This window comes from Thermobia domestica, chromosome 10 (genome assembly GCF_964235325.1).
Source record: "Thermobia domestica chromosome 10, izTheDome1.hap1.1, whole genome shotgun sequence".
Classification (NCBI taxonomy): Eukaryota; Metazoa; Arthropoda; class Insecta; order Zygentoma; family Lepismatidae; genus Thermobia; species Thermobia domestica.
The window spans coordinates 108,554,903-108,576,322 of record NC_137463.1 but is presented as its reverse complement, the minus strand read 5'-3'; the positions used below and the strand labels follow the sequence as shown (position 1 = coordinate 108,576,322).

Genomic DNA, 21,420 nt, shown 5'->3' with positions numbered 1-21,420 from the left:
ATATGAATTTTTTTCTTATTTTGATGTGAGGAATTATTCCCAAAATATTGTGACAAATTTTTGTAACTCCTTGCATAAAGAAAAATAAATAAATAAATAAAAAAGGACGTGCCAGAAAGTAGTAACAGAGAGACAATCGGCTCTTTCTTTATCATCTTCCTTGCCGTTAATATTTCACACAATTTTGAAACACAAACTCTTCAAGGCCTTTAAATATAATGTGATTGAGATTTCTACTTTACATCCTTACGCATCCAAAACACAACTTACTTTTTAAATATATATATATATATATATATACAAGACGTACTTCCAGTAAGGTTTACAACCTACAACTACACGCATCGAAAGCGAATACACTAAGTATGAGTTACTGGGAACACTTGAAATAAGATGCACCTCTAACATGGAACACACAAATAAATTGACTTACTTAGTGGTTTAAGAAACATGAAGTTTATCCTATCATATTCCGTTCTCTTCTATACAAAGAAATGTTATTAACCATCTTTCTAAAACTGTCTTTTATACATCATTCGCCCAATTTTTCCCTGGCCTAACTTTAAAAAAAATCTTCACACTTCCCAAAAACAGTCTATAACTCGTGCTAATTCCTACGGGAATGACACATCTCAGTCTTATTACCGTATTTATATCAACATTTCTCAATCTGTGGTCCTTAAGACATGCTCTTTGAGTTCCCTTAGGCCGGGAGCTAGTAGAAAGCCAGCCAAGCAGTGGCAGCGAGAGGTAGGAGACGGTGCGAAGAAAGAGTTCTCTGTGTATTGACTGTGTTTCAGTCACAAAGTTAGAGAGGCCTTTGTCTAGCATGTTGATTGATTGAGGATTAATCGGGACGTCAGGATCGAGGCTATTGGTCCCCGTCACGATTGTCTAACATGTGTTCCAGTAAGTATGTGATACGAGCCCTTATCGCATTGTTCACAGTACTGAACCTCAGCTCTGGTCTCCTGTCTTCTGGTCAATATGCAGCCTCCCTTAGACTGAACATGAGTCAAAAGAAAAGGACAGTAAAAATAAATTTTATGCGAACTGTGTTTCACGCATTATAATTCAAAATAGGGATCCCACGACACAAGAGTTGAGGCTGTCTCGTCTTGAGAGTGTGTCGTGAAAGTGATGTCTTGTCTCTAAAAATACAGGGTTTTCATAAAGTCTGGACGGATTTAATTTGCTTATAATTTTCATAAAAATGCTCATAATGAAATCAAATAAAGTGCAAACGGTAGCGGAAGGATTAAATTTTTAATTGGCAACACTGTTACCGTATCAAAGATGGCGTCGGTGAAAGAGAAAGCGCAATGTGTTCTGTGGTACGCAGAGCTAAAATCACCAATTCTGGTGTGTCGAAAGTTCACCAAAGAGTTCAAAAAGCCGGCACCGACTGAGAGTGCAATCCGGAAGTGGCATGCTAAGTTCTTGGAGACAGGAAGCGTCCTGGACCGTCCTCGAAGTGGAAGGCCGCCAACATCGCCTGCAACAGTGAGCAGGGTAAGGGAAAGCATCATCAACAGCCCACAGAAGTCGATTCCTAGTGGCGCCCAGTTGGAGGTGTGGCGGTGAATGAACTGAGCTGGTGCAGATTACAGGTAAAAATTTAATCCTTCCGCTACCGTTTGCACTTTATTTGATTTCAATATGAGCATTTTTATGTAAATTATAAGCGAATTAAATCCGTCCATACTTTATGAAAACCCTGTATATCTGTTTCTACTAGAAACAGTGTTGCTAAAACTGATTATTAAAATGTAGCAAGGTTGTGCTACAAAAGTAGCGGATTAGTCCAAACATAAAAATGTCTGATGTCTGGATTGACAATGGTCAGGCGGCGACCACAGTTTCGGACTGTTGACAATGGTGTGTTAGGGCAAACTCCATATTACGTTCTCTGCAGTAGAACTGCAGTGTGCAAGGAACTGGGCAGGTGGTGATAGTATAAAATGGGCGAGTCTCTGTGGGCTCTGAAATACACTTTACTGCCCCTGGGGCAACTTTGTTTGCCTCAATGCGTGTTACTTTTGAAATGATGGCATACATGTTTTTCAGTTTTGATAGCTGTTGAGCCATTTCAGATTTCTAGGGGTAGCCAAAGACTTTTCAATGCAAACTATATTAACATGTTGACCTGCCTCTATTTTGTACAGGTTTACTGTAAAGCGTCGAAACTTATTCCATCGTCTTTCTTATAAAATAGCTTTCAAATGATATATTACTTGAACCCCCTTGCCATTTGAGGTTTTTGAGTTGGATCCCATCTGGGACTCTCCGAGGAACCCTGGGGCAACTTTGTTTCCCTCAATGCGTGTTTCTTTTGAAATGATGACATACGTGTTTTTCAGTTTTGATAGCTGTTGAGCCATTTCAGATTTCTAGAGGTGATCAAAGACTTTTCAATGCAAACTGTATTAACATTTTGACCTGCTGCCATTTTGTACAGGTTTACTGTAGAGCGTCGAAACTTATTCCATCGTCTTTCTTTTAAAATAGCTTTCAAATGATATATTACTTTACCCCCCTTGCCATTTGAGACTTTTGAGTTGGATCCCGTCTGGGACCCTCCGAGGAACCCTGGGGTAACTTTGTTTCCCTCAATGCGTGTTACTTTTGAAATGATGACATATGTGTTTTTCAGTTTTGATAGCTGTTGAGCCATTTCAGTTTTCTAGAGGTGGTCAAAGACTTTTCAATGCAAACTGTATTAACATTTTGACCTGCCACCATTTTGTACAGGTTTACTGTAGAGCGTCGAAACTTATTCCATCGTCTTTCTTTTAAAATAGCTTTCAAACGATATACTACTTGACCCTCCTTGCCATTTGAGAATTTTAAGTTAGACCCCGTCTGGGACCCTCCTAGGGATCCTGGGGCAACTTTGTTTCCCTCAATACGTGGTACTTTAGAAATGATGAAATACGTGTTTTCCCGTTTTTACATATATTTCACCGTTTCCGAGTTTTAGGGATGGCAAAAGACTTTATGGACACCCTGTATATAAAAATGCTTACCTGTAAATGGAGCCACCGGTTGGCAATATTGCATTATTCTCTCTCCTCCAGGAAACTCGAGGCAGTGGAAATCCTCCTGCATAACACTCTAAGGTTACTGTCATATTCTCACTCACAACGAGGGATCGAGTTGAATTGTCGGAGATGATTGGTGGACGACGTACCAAGAGGTCAACATCAGCCGAGATTTTGTTGTTCAGCCCGATAATAACTTGACACTGGTACACAGCTGCGTCAGTTTCTTGAATATCCTTTATCTAGAAACAGAGAACGTAATACATTTACTTAGTACTTTTCTTTGTGGGAAAAAAAAGTGCCAGTACTCACTATGAATATCTTATTACAGCAACTACTTCCAACAAACACTCTTTCTCATTTCATTTGCGATATTGTTAATGCAGACATCGGCAGAATGTAGAATATTTATATTGTAATTAAACAACTAACTAGCTCTTCGTTCTATGGAACCCGAAGATTCAATGCCGCATATACAAAAGCTCCATTGACTTCTCTCCTCTGCCAGCTGGATCCTGTGTCTACTTTGTACTCCTAATTCCTGTGAGATCCATCCCCGTATCTGTGCCTAGATCTTCCTAATGGTCTTTCGCCAATTGGGTTTCCAATTAAAATTTTGAAATTGTACTTCTTATTCTGGTTACATAACCTGCCCTTAATGACCTCCTAAACTTAATGACCCTAACGATGTTAGGTAAATGATATAAATTAGTTCTTGTTTCCCCATTCTTGAATCCCGTCACTCTTGGGTTCGAATATTCGCCTCATTATTTTATTCTCAAACAGTTTCACTATGTGCTTCTTCTTCAAAGTAAGCGATTATGTTTTGCAACTACATAGCACAACAGCGTTATTTATCGTTTTATACATTTTAAGCTTCAAATTCTTTTGGCACAATTTGAGAAGACAAAACAAAACAGTATGGACTACATATTAACACGAATTTCCTGCTTTCAGTCGACATTTAATTTCTTCGTGGACAAACCAAAACCATATCCGCGAAGAACTATAGAATATATTGCTAGAGAATAGATTATATTGTTATAAAAATTGCCGGTACTGCACACCATTCCATACCGCCAGAAGAAAGCACTGCGATTTATTGTCGACTAAATTTCTATAGAAGAACAGTTATGGTTTCACTGCTGGTAACTCTCTCACACACAACAGAAACGAATCTTTAATGTATTTAATGCTCTACATAACGCACTGATTATCTCGAATGCTACAAAAATACAGCACAGTTGAGGTAAATATCCGTATTGCCTCACCTATCCGTAACATTTTTCTTTTTAAGCACCGATACGCAATGAAATCATCCTTAACAGATACACATGCACCGCCACTGTTTCATTATTCATTTTTACTTTAGATAACTGTACTGTGTTGTCTACCTTCCAAAAACCTGAATTTGCATAAAGCCTATTCACACTATTGTTGTTCAAGATATGCTAGACAAGGAGTACTTCAGCCTTATGTTACCAATCATAGACAGATTTCAGGGGGTAAAAAGGGCTTAGAAATGATGAATACAGTTAAACAAACCCAGCCCATTAAGGTGAAATCAGTCGGTGAAGTTAAAATGAACAATTACCCAAATAAAAGATTGACTGACGGACTTGTACACGGAAGATATGGAAGTGAATTTATATGTTTTCAGAATACCAACATTTATTCCACATGCAAAAACCATTACAAGTTTATGCAGTCTTCGTCGCATTTCATGATCATTTTGTACTTTAAACTATAATGTCATTTCTCGATTTTATCTACACATGTATCGACAAAGTAAATGTGACACAAAGGGAGGCTCCAAACATTTTTACGGTAAATGTTGTACATACTTTCTGTTACATTAAAAATAAATAAATTATACACTGATATCTTAAGCCCACACTAGGATTGCCAAGTTGAACTGGAAACAAGTCTGGAGACCAGTAGCATTGATGTAATTGGGGACACAAATTTGAAAATAAAGATTTTTGTATGCCATTATCATTACTTCTATCATCTATTACTAACTACAAAACGCTACCATTACTACTAACCACACGTATTATACGAAACTAAATGAAAATAACAAGTCAAGCAACTCCGATAAAATCGTATTTCGTGAAAACGAAAACGGAAAAAGGCTGGAATTACGTATTCGTCGAAAATGAATTTAATATTACATCGTTGATCCAACTGCATTTTGTGGTTGATTCACCACTGAAGCGAAAGCAAAAGATAATCTTAACTACAGTGCACAAATGTGTTATACATCAATAATAGAATACAGATCACTTTTCATTTAAGTCTGAAGTTTGCAATTAAAAAAACAAGCAGTCACCCACATCTGAAACTATCATTTTAAATGTTATAAAATCTCATTCTTAGCTAGTCTAAATCCCCTGACAACAAAATTCCTCGACTTTTCCTGGTCTTCCAAGTTTGTCGCCACTCTGCTCTTAAGTTTCCATAATACAAAATTCGTGCTTACATCCAGCAGTTGAAGAGAAACCTGTGATAATAGTGAAATCTGTCATCTCCCCCCTCCTACTTCGAGTTTTTAAAAAATCTGAAATGAAAAATGAAATGAAATCTTTCAGTTTTACGTCCCACGGTTATGCCGGTTAGGCTAAAGGAGACGGTGATGATGAGAGATGAGTGAAATGATGGAATGAAGAAAGTGGGAGGAAACGGGAGAACAGTTGTCTATAATACGAATAGTTTGTTGCACACATTGTACCCAAAAATGACCCACGCTTATTTACGAAACACAATACAAATTACAAAAACACAACAAAAGATTTGTTTTTTAAACTATTCTGAAGATAAACATCTCATGGCAGTGTGACTTTTGCTGACCCAACGGAAATACTTACAAAATGAAATAACATCTTAAAATATAAGATCTGTCACTTCAGGTATAAGAAAAAAATTACAGTATTCAGAATTACATTTATCATTCTTATTAATAGTAGTAGAATATTTAGCTTCCAATGCTGGGACGTCCTGTGATATCAGTACCTTACCTCGCATTGAATTTGAGTAAAATGTATAGGAAACTTATAGCAAACTAAATAAATTTGCCAAGCTTGACTGATATGTATCTAGGTTTAATCATTTTATTCAATATCGAAACTATTGCCTCTTTAAAATCGTAGCTCCTCGGAGAACAGACAAAAGAGCTCTCCTGATTAGTTGTCTCAAGGAATGAAAATTCAACTTTATTTTAATCAGAAATGATTACTGCTGTAAAAGATGACTTCTCTGAATTAGGCTACCTTGAAAATTTCAGAATTCCAACCTCCCATGCAATGAGATTTATTTTATTTTATACTTTTATTAACAAATCTTGTCCTAATGTTAGGTCTGGAATTTATCATCACATAGTATTTAAATGAAGGTGTAGGTAATATATTCTGAATATATACCGTAATATTTTACGTTAAAGTAGGAATGGCCAATTGCGGAATTCGGACGAATTCTGATATCGTAAAAATTCCAGAATTGGGAAAAATCCGGAATTTAGAAAATTTCTATTTCGGAAAAATTCCAGAATTTTCCGTATTCCATAATTTTCTAAATTCCGGAATTTTTCCAATTCCGGATTTTTTCGAAATCCGGAAAGTGAAATTTCCAATTCCGGAAAATAAATTTTGTCCATCTCTACGTTGAAGTAATTACATAGATAGCAGAAAGCTGCTGAGATGCCTTCATTTTACTACAAGCGGTATTTACTTTTTAAAAACTGATCTGGAAGAATTCTAGGTATTTCCAAAGCAGAGCTATTGCAAGGAAGAAATATACCGAATATAGTCACTATTTTGTGACCAAGCTTATACATTGTAATTATATTTTTTTCTAGTATACTATGACACAAAACTGTAAAATGAATGTTTTATTACCTGAAGCGTATATGTCGAACTTGATGTGTCGTATCTTAGGGCAAATCTACTGTCCCTGATGATAAGAGAACTTCCAGTTGAAATGGGTAATGGCTCATTAATACGATTTCTATCCACTTTCATCCATAAAACAGGATACTCTTGAGCATATTGTACTGAACATTCCAATTCCACTGTTCCTCCAATATCTTTAATTTGTTCTTGAGATATGTATGAGATTGTTGGCGTCCTTTGAGCAAATCCTATAAATATGAAAACAAACAAATATATTACATAATACTGTTTTAAATATCATCATTTTCATTATATTTAAATCTTTTAATCTTTTAGTTACTATAAATTTTTAATGCAGATTAAATTTTGTTGATTTTTCATGCTTATCACACACGTGGTAATTAAGATGACAGCATCGATGTATGTTTTGAATATACACGATAATATCACGTGGTAATATTTAATACTAGTTATAGCCAAATACTGATTGGATTGCCAACATAATTTGTGGAATATTATTTCCCAGAACTAGGTATATTATTTTAGAAAAATTGAACTGCAGATTTGTATAGGAATCAATTTAAAATTACATGAAAAGCAAATATGCCGGAGTCATATATCCCAATTGAGGGGCGATTTTATAAAAGCTCATGTCTACAAAAATAAATATTTTCATAAAAAGCATTATCTCCCTCCACCTCTCCCCCTCGTAGTGTAGAAATGTATGATGGTATAAATAGTACACTGTAGTTACGAGTGAAACTGTTTTTATTATTATCAATGGAGTAAATAAGAGAGAGTTACTGCAAAAATGACGAGTGATTGAAGGTCAATATGCTGAAATTTCAAATTTCTCTAATCATTAGAATAAAATGTCAGTGCCTCTAATCAGTCAATCAGCTGCAATGTAATGTAAAATTTTAATTAAATCTACTTACTAATATTTGGAAATAATGTAGACGAAGCAAGCCGCAAAAGTTGGATAAATTAATCAAACAAATGTCTGGAATTTGTAAAGTCTTGTCAACAATTGGCATTTCAATCAACGCAAACATACTCAATAAATCTATCTCAGTGGAATAGGATCATATGTAATTTATTTACACGAACAATGATGTTTATTTTACAGAACAAGTTGAACAAATTAAGTTTGTATGGATACTTTTTTCTTTTGTGTGTGTGTGTATGTAAAAAATTCTGAAAAATCAGTAGTGTGCTCAGACTTTTAACAATGACTGTGTGTACATATATGTATATTAGGATGGTCCTTAATTTTCGACTTCCGATTTTTTTTTTTTTTTTTTTCACCTAAAATGGTCCCATATCAGATCAAATTAATCCATGAGAAAAATTCTCAATTGAACAATGTTAAATACTGCCCCAAGCGACACTAAATTCTGAATACATTTACAGCAGAATTTGTCAACCTATGGTAGTGTACCACTAATGGTATGCTAGCCGCAGTTGGTGGTACGTACAACTTACGGCGCTAATGCTTTGGTGGTACGCCAGTGTAAAAGGTTGAGAACCCCTGATTTACAGTATACAATATGAGGCAAAGGTACAATATGGGAAGAGAATCGTAAGTTAAAAAACATATACTATGAAAGCAAATTATTAGAGATAACTTGGAAATAACATCAAATGTGTGTTTATGATGAAAAGCTACCCCAAGACAGTGTGCACATGACCCCACTCCTATTAAGAAAATTTGAACCTAAACCCAAGATGACGTACTTAAAGAGGCAGTCAAGATGTTATATATATTCTTTAAATGCATGTATATTAAGTTTGCGGAAATTTCACATGACTGTGCGTAGGAAGGTTAATAGTCAAAATGATTTTCCTAAGATGGAATACTAGTATGATTTAAGTATGGAATATTCGAAGATAGGAGCAGGAATATGTGAACTACAGAAAGGGTCTTGAAAAACTATGATAGATATACTATTTTTATAGTTTTTACAGATTCAAGAAAGCAGTATTAGCTATGTCCATGTAATGACTTAATTAATTCGCAGTACAGTTTCCCCAAGATTGTCATCACAAGTATACCAATTTTCCTTTAAAATTTTATTTGTTGTTTTTGTTCTTGAAAGTGAAAACTGATCCGAAACTGATGGGTTTTAGACTTATTCAGGCCCGTATTTATATATTGTACGCCCCTGTGCTCTAAATAATTTGCCGTCCCCCGCACAAAATTTGCCGCCCCACCGAAAACGACAAATATAGTTCAATTCATAGTTTTTGGGTTCGCTGAGATGAATAGTGAGTTTTAAACCAATTCAACTTCAAGGTCATACTTCACTCCCCAGGAAGGGGGCGAGATTTTAAAAGCAAGCGAAAACGTCAGATATTACTGTTGAATTTATAGTTTTCGAGGTCGCTGAGTTTAACGGTATCAGTTTTCATGATGTTCAAGTTCATCCTCACCCCTTTGGGTGCGGGTAGGAGAGGATGATGTTTTAAAAATAATCAGATAAGCTAGGTAATTAGTAACTACTGTAATCAAAGCGAATTAAACACATTAACATATTTCTCGCGCTTGCACGGGACTCCGCGGGTTGCTAGTTTTAAATATTACTTTATTGTGAATCTTTAAAAAAATCCTGAGGGTCGCAGTGGTTCGGTGGTAGAGCGTTCGCCTTGGTGCTTGGGGTCCTTGGTTGGATCCCAGCTCGAATGTCAAATTAGCTTTTTGGTGGACGAACGCCGTGTACAGAGGTTTTCTCGGGGTTCTCCTGTTTCCTCCAACTTTCTTCATTTATCCACATCATCATCGTTTCCTTTAGCCTCGCCGGCATAACCGTGGGGCGTAAAACTTACGGCTTTCCTTTCATTTCATTTTAAAAATCCAAAATTTTGCCGCCCCTTAAATTCTGCCGCCCTGTGCTCGAGCACAGAACAGCACTTACCTAAATATGGGCCTGGACTTATCTTGAAAATATTTTTATAGTCACAGAACTGATTTCCTATAGTTGTTTCGCTCATTTTTGACGCGTGGGTCTTCCTCAAAGAATATATATATTAAATATATTTTTATTTGCATGTAAAACGACTAATATATCATTCCAAGCTAAACGTAAAAGACACTGATTTCCAATTTTGAAAGATGTGGTGAATACATCAATTCAAACTATCAGTTAAAATCTTGTTTTTTTTTTAAGGTATTTTAAGCCGTAAGAATGTTTGAAGATACTGCTCTTGTACTTCACCGAATCTGATACATATATATGCGATGCTTTAATATACCGACATTGTATTTCGCTCTAGTATTCCATATTAATTAATTAATTAATTCAAATAGGTTATAGCACTTATTAATGGTATTTAATTAATGTGACAAAGTAACACAATAGTAAGATAATTTATGTATAGAATATACGATATACACAAGATACTGATTATAATATATCTAAACATAATTTATCGACTTGTATTTCTAATTTATTTTCATTGTCATTAAGAATATCTATTGTCTCTGTTGTAGAATCCTGGAGTTGAACACTGATTCCAAGTAGTGAATCTTGTAGAAAGCACACATCCGCTAAGTAGGAGACTTCTTTAAAATATCTGTTTTAGTTTTAATGCAAAAGAACAGACCGTTATTTCGATCCTGCGTGTTTAGATGAGACACTCTAAATTGATATTGAGTTTCTTCGTGGCTAAGCAGTTAGCGCACGCGTCTTCGGCGTGGGAGACCCGGGTTCGATTCCCGGCGGGAGCTGATACGGTTCGGAATCCAGATTAATCAGTCGGTCCATGTCTCATATAGCCTCGATGCTGAACGGGAGCCTCGATGCTGAACGGAATGTTAAACTCAAAATCAATTCAATTCCTAAATTGATCTTTTCTAACAAGTCAATATAGTCAATTCTATTGTGTAGTATTTTATATAAAAACACAAGATCATGAGTAAATCTTCTGCTTTCCAAGGACGATAAATGAAAATGAGCGTTTAGCTGGGTAGCTGAATCATATTTGGAACAGTTCTGAGTTTGACTAAAAATGAGAATTTTAAGGTAATTTAAAAATTTGAATTGTATATTTGCTAGTATCCGGATTTCATATTTGAGAAGCATATTTCAATTTCGACTTGACATACCCAAAATAAAGCACTTTGAAAGATTCAATTTTTTCGAAATCTTTACCAACTCGAAGTTTCTAAAAACTTCATTTACTATACAATAAAACGTGTGCTGCAAATATCAAACGACTATCGATTATAATTAAGATCATTATAGTCTACTCCAAGCAGCAGGGTGTTTCTAAAATGCGAAATTGAGTTTCTTTCAATTTTCTCTTATAGTGTAAAATCATTGATATGTAATCAACTTCCATACTTATATTCTGGTTGGTAAAGGTCTCCCAATTATCATGATGTATAATACTTACATCTAGAAGTAGAAGTTTCTTAGAAATAAAGGAAAGAAAAAAAGTATTCCATATTTAATGCCTTTACCCTACATATAGTAAGTTTTTGATAAATGGCTCTTAGTGACAGAGTAACTAACGCACATGCTTTCAATGCACATGCTCAAGAGTTTAATTCCGGTGACCGGGTTTACCTCGGATACAATCCCAAGCAATGCTTCATATCTCACTTTAAAACAAGTTCCAGCTTAATGCTGCAACGGGACATTAAATACCAATGAAACAACCAACCAATCAAGTTTTTGATAAATCTGTAAGGGGAATATAACTATATACAAATTCCTGAACCATTTATAATATAAAGCTAGATACTTTTTAGTTTTAAATTCTTTTAGTATTTAAACATTATTATTATTATTATTATTATTATTATTATTATATTTTATTAGTTGCTGTCATAATAATAATAATAATAATAATAATAATAATAGTCTACGCCGGTTTAATTTGAAAGGCTTTTGCATTACAATGATAAGGTAAGTGGTCTGATGACAGGCTTTACAGTATACACAATCTAAGTTGACAAGTAAAAGAATTTGTTTATTTTACAACTACTGCAGAGTTACAAATATGATAGTAAAGCGTTGTATTTATTTACAAAAGTTTCTCTGTGTGTTACCGGAATAACTCCTCTTTCTGTGTCCTATCCTTATGCATCTTCCGTATTGAACTAATGCAATAGAATGACAGATGCACATACACTGAAGCAAAAAATCTCTACGTGCTACGCAGTTTGTGCATTCATATCTAACGATGCAGGCACGTAGCCAAGGAAGGGGGGTCGGATCCCCCTTCGAAACCAGAAATAAAAAAAATAAAAAAGGATGAAACAAAAAGAAACGAGAAAAAGAAGAGTCAGTGTCAAAAATAAACGGCTACATCAAGTTTTTAATTACTCTTTCTTATGAGATTTGTTTTACTTGCAATACATGGTGGCGAATGAGCGGGATATTCTGGAAAAGTCAGGGAATTTGAAATTTCTAGAAAAGTTACGAAATTCTCAGAATTTTTGCTACTAGTCAGAGAAATTTCAAGCTTTCGAAAGCATGGTGCCGTTCTGTAACAGTATGGACATTCTTTATCATAATATTTCGTCATAGCTTCTCTGCAGTATCAAACATGTTATTTCAGAAACAGTTTTCTATTGCTCTTTTAACTTGTCATTTGGAACAGATAGTAACTGACGGAATAATGAAAACAAAAAAAGTTATATGGAAAGTAAATTCTGCTAACATTTGATTCAACAAAAAAAAAAAAAAAAAAAACGCAGATATTGTGAAATATTTTACAATACATTATTGAATATGTACTTCTTCTTCATCTTCATCACCTCCAAAGAGGTGTGTTGTACTGGCGCAGATGTTAAAATCCGTCTCGCCAACAACACTAGAAATGCTTAGTGGATATGTACTGTTTATAATTGTTGAGGTCATAATGAAAGGAAAATTGTTATATTTGAATGAACAAAGGAAGGAACGCAAATATTGTAAAATCTTTTTCAATTCGTTCTTTTTTTCTAATTCTTTTACCTAAAATTTCTTCATAGTTTGTTATTAAAATACTTACTAACATATCCTCATTTTATTGTCCTAACAAACCAATATATGTTGCCAGTAAAATAGTTTAGATTGATCGAGCTCTTGGTGTAGTAACCACAGTATTTCATGTCACCCTCCATTACGGAATCCTGGCTAAACGAACCAATATATGTTACCAGTAAAATAGTTGAGAATGATCGAGCCTCTGGTATGATGACTACAGTATTTTGTCACGCATCCCCCCTTTACGAAATCCTGGCTACGTGCTTGAACGATCCGCAGTAAATACGTAATAATCGTTACACACTCTCTTTCCCCACCCTTTTGGGATGAAACCTTTAATATTGGTACAAGTAATATCACGAAGAATTTTAGTTCCACAAGGGAAATATAAATGCTGCCAACTTTTAATAATTGAAATTTTTATTATTAAAAGTTTCTCATAAGAATTAGTTAAATACAAACGTCAAAATCAGTGGCGACTCTTCCGGGAAGTCAATTACAATTTTACCACTACAAGCTAAGGGAAGAAAACTCGCCTGTATAAAAGAATTAGTCCAATAGTAAGTTATCTTTCCTTAGCTTTGAAGTAATAGAATTGTAATTTTTACCGGTGTGACTTATTTCCTGAAAGAGCCGCTACTAATCAAAATTTATATAATGCTTTTGGCGCTATGAGAAGATGGAAATAACGATTTTCCCTTTTACCTATAGAGATTTTGCTAAATGATTTGTGTGCTAATAGCGAAGTAGATCTCTTAGTCGCCAATTGTCTGAGACCAAAATTTGATCAATATATGAACCATAAGTTAGATAAAATTCACACGTTTTTAGTAAGAAGTCCTGGGAAGTGTTGTGTCTCAGTTCTGAAACGAGAGATTTATCGAACCAATTTCTTCACTACACCAACACACAGGAAAATCTTTGTGTGAGGCAACTGTAATATGTTAACAGAGTCCTACCATTTACACTGTTCTGAGTCAATAAATTACGTACCGTAACTTTTTTGCCAAATATAGGAACGGAAGCGCTCAGAAGCGAAAGCAACGAACATGAGAAAAACATCTACGCAGTTGGTATTGTCACTTCCCCCCCCCCTTTTTTTTTTTTTTTTCAATATAGAATGATTCATTTCAAAAAGGAATGAAAGTGCAAATATCACTTTTCGCTGATCACATCCGCTGAAAGCACATTAGAAACAACATACTTCATTTATCATTATTTATCCTGACATTGTTTCCGCACAAATAAATCTACGATTAAATAACAAAGCGGCTGAGCTTTAGAGGTACTGTAGTTCCCTCTCTATAAGCAGATAAATTGAATGCATTCGACACATCCATTATATTACTGGAATGTTCTTTTCATTGCCATATGATGAACACTACGATCTTGTTACAATACATCGTAATGCAACTTGTCTTCCTGTTATCTGAGAACTATGCATGTGTCATTTCATGAATCATAATGCCAGCTTTATTATTTGTTACCAGCTTTATTATTTGTATTATGCCTGACATCAGCAGGTGTTCAACTACGTTATTCAGGGAAATTATTACTGAGAAAAGAGGAAATACATTTTACTGAGGGGAAAAAAAAAACTTTACGGAAGAAATGTAAAATACGCAAACAATTCCGATATTTGAGGGTTTTTTTTAATAAAGCAGCAAATTATTCTGTAATTTCTTGTCACAACAAAGAAAAAAGGAGAATATGCGATTTTTTTTTACACAGATTATTATCTTTCGTGACTTTAAATTAGAGATGCAAAAAAGCCGGCTTTTTTGAATCGATGGTTTTTTTCACATAAAAAGCGGGCTTTTTTGGGAAAAAAACGAGAATTTTGGAAATTTTGGCTTTTTTCAACTTCATGATTTTTCTATCTAAATAGCTTTCTTATAGTATATTCTATAGTTAGATAAGAATTCCATGACCTGAATGTGATATTTCGCTCTGAAATTCACCATCAAGATGGATGGAGCACATGTTTTACGAATTAAAGCTAACATGAAGAATGTAGTATTTGAGGATAATTTTAGAGGCTATTTAACTTCATTTTAACTTTGGAGTTATCGACATCTTTTTTCTTCTCTAGTTTGTCATCCGTGTTTCATTTCTAAGAGCTTTTAGTACTCTAGCTTCTAGCGCAAAAGTTTAACTTGCCCGTTTTTCTATTTATCCGTCAAAGCGTACGTTCTTCAATATATCCGTCAAACCGTACTTCCACATTTCTGTTATACTGTAGCTGTGAAGTGATTTAGCAATAATTTTCCGGACACAACCTTGAATACCAATTTATACAAATAATCAGTAGCGGATTTAGAAAAGTACTTTAGGAGGGGTTTTTCTGATTGTGTCGTTTCCTAACAAGTCCTAATTTTATTTGGAAAGTGCTTGAAGTTTATGAGTACAGGCATAACTAATATTTCGTTTGATTTATATGTTTAGCAATAATCTTCCGGATACAACTTTAAAAATCATTTTATACTGAGAATCAGTGGCGGATTTAGAAAAGTATTTTGGGAAGGGTTTCTTACTAATGTTTAGTTTTTTGAAACATTCTTAATTTTTATTTGACGGGAGCTTAAAGTTTATGAGTAAAGGCATAAATAATAGATATTTCGTTTGTTGCAAACATTTCGTAACTTTGGGGAACGGGCTTCAGTCCGAAAGACCGCCCCCCTAACCTTCGCAAAACCGTCACTGCTGGTAATTAGTAATAATAAGATTTAAAAACAATAAAAAAGGAAGTCGCCCAACTCACAGTACACGCACTATTTCTACATTCACAGATGGAATGAAGAAAAGCTTTGTCAGAATGGTCGAATGCTGGTTGAATCCCGGACTTCCCGATAGAAGCGCAAAAGCTAATCACTCAGTCATGTTTGTTGTGCAGTTGTATTTAGCTTAACTTAAATATATTCCGTTATCCTTTCTTTTTTGGGGGGGAGGGGGAGTTCCGTAATGATATGTTGAATCCCTCTTGTTAAAAATTCAGAAAACTTGAGGATTGGGTAAACTGTGATGGTGGTTCTATAAAACTTAACTGTAGAATTTCAAGAATGTACAGAACCAAAAGCTCTAGATGTGCAGCCTTTAAGTGTATCATATAAATCTAAGTATTTCAATTATGTTTTATTTTAATTTTATTTTGTTTCAAAAAGAGGGTATGGAATATTTTGAAGTAAAAATACTACATACTATTTTGCTAGTTATTTGTGTATTCTTTAAAAAGAAGTGTTTACTTTTAGGGTTGGCTGGTTTACACCAACTTTTTTTTTAATAACTGGTTTAAACCACAAAAATAAAAAGAATGAAAAATGCGAATCCTGTGAACTTCATGTTGACGTTTCCAAATATCAAACCACCTGCAATAGTTTTATTTCCCTTTCACCTTTTAATCAAGGTGTCCCATGTTCAATTCTCGGTCGAACCACAAACCTTCTTTCATGCGTAACCCAAGTAGCGGTTCGGATGTCAGTTTAAGCGAAAGTCTTCTTCTTGATAACCTCGGTATTTCGTAAGGATGTTAAGTCTAAATATACGAAACAAACCAAATTGTATATTTCTGCATGCCTAAATGCGTGTTGTTTTATAAAGAAGCCAAGATTGCTTAAATATATTGATAGAAATTGGCAAAATTTATCGATTGCCTACGTAGCTTCCAACATTAGCTTGGATTGGACTTTCAATGATATCTACGTACTAAATTTGTAATTTAATACCTCAGTTTTAGCGTACTGATTATGGTACGTTGACCTTTAAATTTTACATGCAAAGCAATAACAGGATTTTCCCGTTATTGTCTTACATTTCAAGTAATGACGGGATTTTCCCAATGGCTAGGGCGGGAGATTCTCAACTTAAGAAATTTATTGACCGCAGTTCTTTAAGCTTATGGGAGTTCTTCCGGCATAACCCCGCTGTTGCATAATAACATCAAGGCGAAACAAACTTATTTCTGTGAATATGTAATATAAATACATAAAGCAAAAAATCAAAATCAAAAAAGCCTGGTTTAAACCAAAAAAGCCTGGTTTAAACATCCCCCCAAAAACGGGTTTTTGGCATTTTCAAAAACAACCACGGTTCTTGCCAACTCTGCCTACTTTTGTATATAGGAGGTTAAAAAATTCTTATTATATACATTGGTTAATCCTGTGGAATTCATAATGTAAATATGTTGAAGAAAAATTGTTTGAAATATTTTTTCGAAATTCATAGTTTATTTTCGATGTTTTATATTATTATCAGCATCAACCACTAATTAAATGATTTTTTGTGTTATAGAGAAGCGATACAAAGTCTGTTTTATCAATTTAAAGCAGTATTTTGAAAAAAAGCCCAAAATTTCCCAAGCAAAAAAGCAAAGCAGAAAAACCGAGTTTTTTTTCAAAAAAGCCGGTTTTTTTCCGAGCCCTTGCATCTCTACTTTAAATACATACCACTACAAGGAGAGTACGTATCAATACTCGTATCATATTTCCTATATGATCTACAGAACTTATCCAATCATAACCAAACTTAGCATGGAAGCAGAGCTTGACTTATTTAGTATGCGGGCGAAACACATTTCCTATGGACGCCTTTGGTTGCCGCGTTATTGGCCGTCGAAGTTAGAGTTTGGACTTAGGTCTAGTCAAGTTTTCGTACAATCACTAATTGCTGTTCAGAATAAGAACTGGGGCAAATACATGGATCAAAACTTAAAATGTTAAGTAAATTGTTAGATTCCAAGACATGGGAGTTTGGAAAACATCGTGACTGCGGGTTTTCTTGTTACCTCCCACATTCGCATTCCACCAATTATTACATAATAATCCACTTTCATTAGTTATCCGTCTTCTTCAACCTACAGAGCATAATCGTGGGATATAAAACAATTTCATTTAATTTCGTTAAATAAATACAGTGTGTACTTATAATAAATATTTGCTAAAATCGATGAAGAATGAAATTTTGTCCGTAGTCGGAAAATCATTGGTAGTTCTACGTCATAAAAATATTGAAAACTAATACAAAAATTACTGAAGGCAATATTCCGTGACTTATAAAAAACTAGCAGCGTTCACCCCGCTTCGCTGCGGTCACCCCGGAACGCAATAAACTTTGTTACTTAGATAATTTTTACTTTTTCGCTTTCAAGTGATATGATAAAAACCATAGAAGATTGCAGTAAATCTTAACATTATATCGCCTGTCATTTATGTTAACCCGCCCCGCTTCGCTGCGGTCATCCCGGTGCTGGCATATTGTAAAAGTGTCTGTAAAAATAAGCAAATCAATTAAAAAATTTTAAACAGAAGATTCAAGCTATTTTCCGCTCTATATCGCCTGTCATTTATGTTAACCCGCCGAGTGACACGGTCATGCGGGTTGCATATAAATACGTTTATTTTTACCTATGATGAACTAATAACAAAGGATTTGTACGTTATGGACACTTGAATGGTCAATTATCTCAAGACACTGGTAATTAAAAATTAAAGTGATATGATAAAAACCATCTAGGGTCCAAATCCTAATAACCCCCCAAAAATGAAAGAAATTGGTTCAGCCGTATTAGCGTGATGAGCGGACAAAGAATTGTACGTTCTCTTTTATATATATAGATTATATTGATTCTTTAATTCACTGTCAGTCACAGTTCATCGACATTTATTTCCCAGGAACTCTCTATTTATTTATTAACATTTCCAAATACACAGGAATAAATGTGGTTGAATGATTATCGTTCTCGTTTCCCAATTGGGAGGTCCAGAATTTAAATTTCTTGGCCAACCATCAGAACTATACTTTTCCAGTCCCAAGCTCCCCAACATATAAATTATCGGGCAAGTAAGTTTATTAAGTTGATTAAAACAAATGTAATTACAGTGCCACATGTTAGTGAACACAATCACCTTACAGAATATTGCAAAAATTAAACATTCATATTCTTAATCGGAAAACTCCAAAGGTAACACAACAAAGAATTCTTTATTTTTTTCTTCTCTCCTGAACCAAGTTCTTAAAAGCTTCAATGCTTATTACTGAACTACTTCCTGCTCCTTTCTGACAAGAAAACCAGTCGTTACAAGTGTGTTCCATAGAGTGAATCGGAGGGAGTCAAATGAATGCATAAAAGGAGAGGATAAATACCTGAGACGATGTATATTAATGGCGGTATATTTGAGACGTAGACCTAGAGTTTACGGGGATCCGAAACACATGCACTGCTGTCGGGAATCAAACCCTCGGTCTCCCACGCCAAAGTCCCGTACGCTAACAACACAGCCACGGGAAAGCTCCCGACGGATATCAGTGTCAAATCCATAGTTTTCGAGGTCGCAGAGATCGATATTCCTGACGCTGTTCCAGTTTAGCCCCATAGTCATGGGGGCTGAAAAATAACATTTAGAATGACTATATTAGTGTCGAATCATAGTTTTCGTGATTATTACGCTATTTGATGGCAGTCTCGATGACATTTAAACCCTAGTTTAGGCAAAAAGAGACATGTCAGCTGGCCTAGGAACTGACAGGAATAACGCCAAAGGGGTTATTTTTCGTTATTTATTTATTTACTTAACTCATATTGACAGGGACAACGACGAAGGGATAGTTCTATTATTTATTTATTACATTTCTTTATTTTCACAGTTGATATATCGCATTATCTTCTTCCCGTGCGAAGAACGGGTATTTTAGCTAGTTTGTAACAATTTTTACAATGGTTATATTATGTTATCTTTCTTGTTTGTCAAATATTGCAATTAATATTTCACGCATTTCCATACCAAACAGAGCTTTGAAATTTTGTACAAATACATAAACCGAATGACAATATAATATTGCCACATAATTTTCGTTGTAGCTTATCGTTTTACTCTACAATTAATTAACTAGTTAGAAATAATTATCGAGCGCCTACTGTTTATACAACCCAACCACACGGAAGTTTGTTTGGTTGCAGACAACTAGACGTTTGCTATCAAAAGTTTGTGAAGGAAAGAGACTATTGCCTCCCAACAGTTAAAATATTGAACAAGTAAAATAATAATAATAATAATAATAATAATAATAATAATAATAATAATAATAATAATAATAATAATAATAATAATAATTGTAAAAAAGGTTTTAAGACCAATGTTTGTATAAAATTTACTAAAAAGGCAAATAATTTGGTAGGGTAATTGTCAGTGTTATTGCCTTACTACAAAACTTGAGAAAATATGCAATACAAAGGAATTTTCTTTTTAGTGGGTAAATATTCAGCAAGGAAACTACGATTAAAAGCATTGGGCGCAAGTGAACCACTTCCCTTAATATCCACAAAAATTTTAGCCCTCAACTGTAGGAAAAGCTACGCCGCAAATATATATATATTCTCCTATTCCAGGGGTGCCCACAAAGGGGGGCTATGACGCAAACTGCGTCATTGAAATGTTTGGGGGGGTTAAAAATCTTATAAATATGTTTGAGGGGGTGTAAAAATTAATCGAAAAGATTTTTTTTCATGGAAGAACACCTACGGATAGACAATTGAGGGGCGTGCGTCATGGACATGAGGGGGGTGGGCACCACTGCCTATTCAATGCATTTCTATAAAAGCACTACTTTCTTAAATTAGGTATCGATACAAAGTCATTTTTAGACTTCCTTGTAGCTGTAATTCTTAAGCAAGGTTCGTTGTTCGTCAAGTGTAAGTGCAACATCAGCTTTGATCTGCCATAATAGCGTGAATAACACACAAAAAATAAGTTAAAATATCTTCACAACATCCGGTGTATATGCAGCATGTAGTGGTAGTGAGAGTGAAGATGAAAGACGGCTTATTACACCGATTCACACGACATAAGAAATCTTAACGGTTTCCATGACTTCAGAGGTACGCACTGCAGTTGCAGTCTCCCATACTTCTTCACGGGAAGCACGAGGTCAACAGTTACAGATATTATTACTTCCTGAACATAACTTGAAAGTGTCCTATAAACACACACAAGGATATTTCCAGGTTTGATTTTGTAATTAATAAAATTAACTTAATACACCTAAATTAACTTAACCTGACTTTCAGCTTGCAAGTTCTGTAGCTACCCTTACACGATTAAAAAAAAATAAAATAATGATAAAAATAATTATTGATCTACTACTTACGGTGGCTAAGTTAGATCTGCGGCTACCATAAACGATTTTTAAAAACAATGATTATAATAATTATTTATGCACTGCTTACAGCGGCTCCAAATTAATACAGGGTCAACCTGGTGAAATAGGTGGGTATTCAAAGTATCATGCAAGATCATCTCATATAGGGATGGCCTCTCCCCTCCACACTATCTTGCAGTGATGATTTCCAGCAGCGATGTCGGGGAGATTTCTCTTCTGCGACTACGAAAGTTCCCTGAAGCGTATCCACAATCATGCTCAACATAGATTACCAATATTTTTGCATTACTACTTTAATCCTCCGTGTACTAAAGCCCCCCTCTCCTTCCCGAAGGAAATAATGTGAAATCAACAATGCTCGCATCC

General features: G+C 34.8%; 1 protein-coding gene across 3 annotated transcripts in view; it reads right to left on the bottom strand.

Annotated features, from left to right (window-relative positions):
• Lac (septate junction protein lachesin) overlaps positions 1–21,420 on the bottom strand; it is a 116,772-nt gene that overhangs the window by 25,557 nt on the left and 69,795 nt on the right. For all 3 annotated transcript variants that reach the window (XM_081728428.1, XM_081728429.1, XM_081728430.1), the window contains exons 2-3: positions 6,935–7,176; positions 3,027–3,283 (exon numbers count right to left, since the gene is read on the bottom strand). In XM_081728428.1, coding sequence (XP_081584554.1) covers positions 3,027–3,283; positions 6,935–7,176 — 499 coding nt within the window. The remainder of the gene's footprint in view (positions 1–3,026; positions 3,284–6,934; positions 7,177–21,420) is intronic.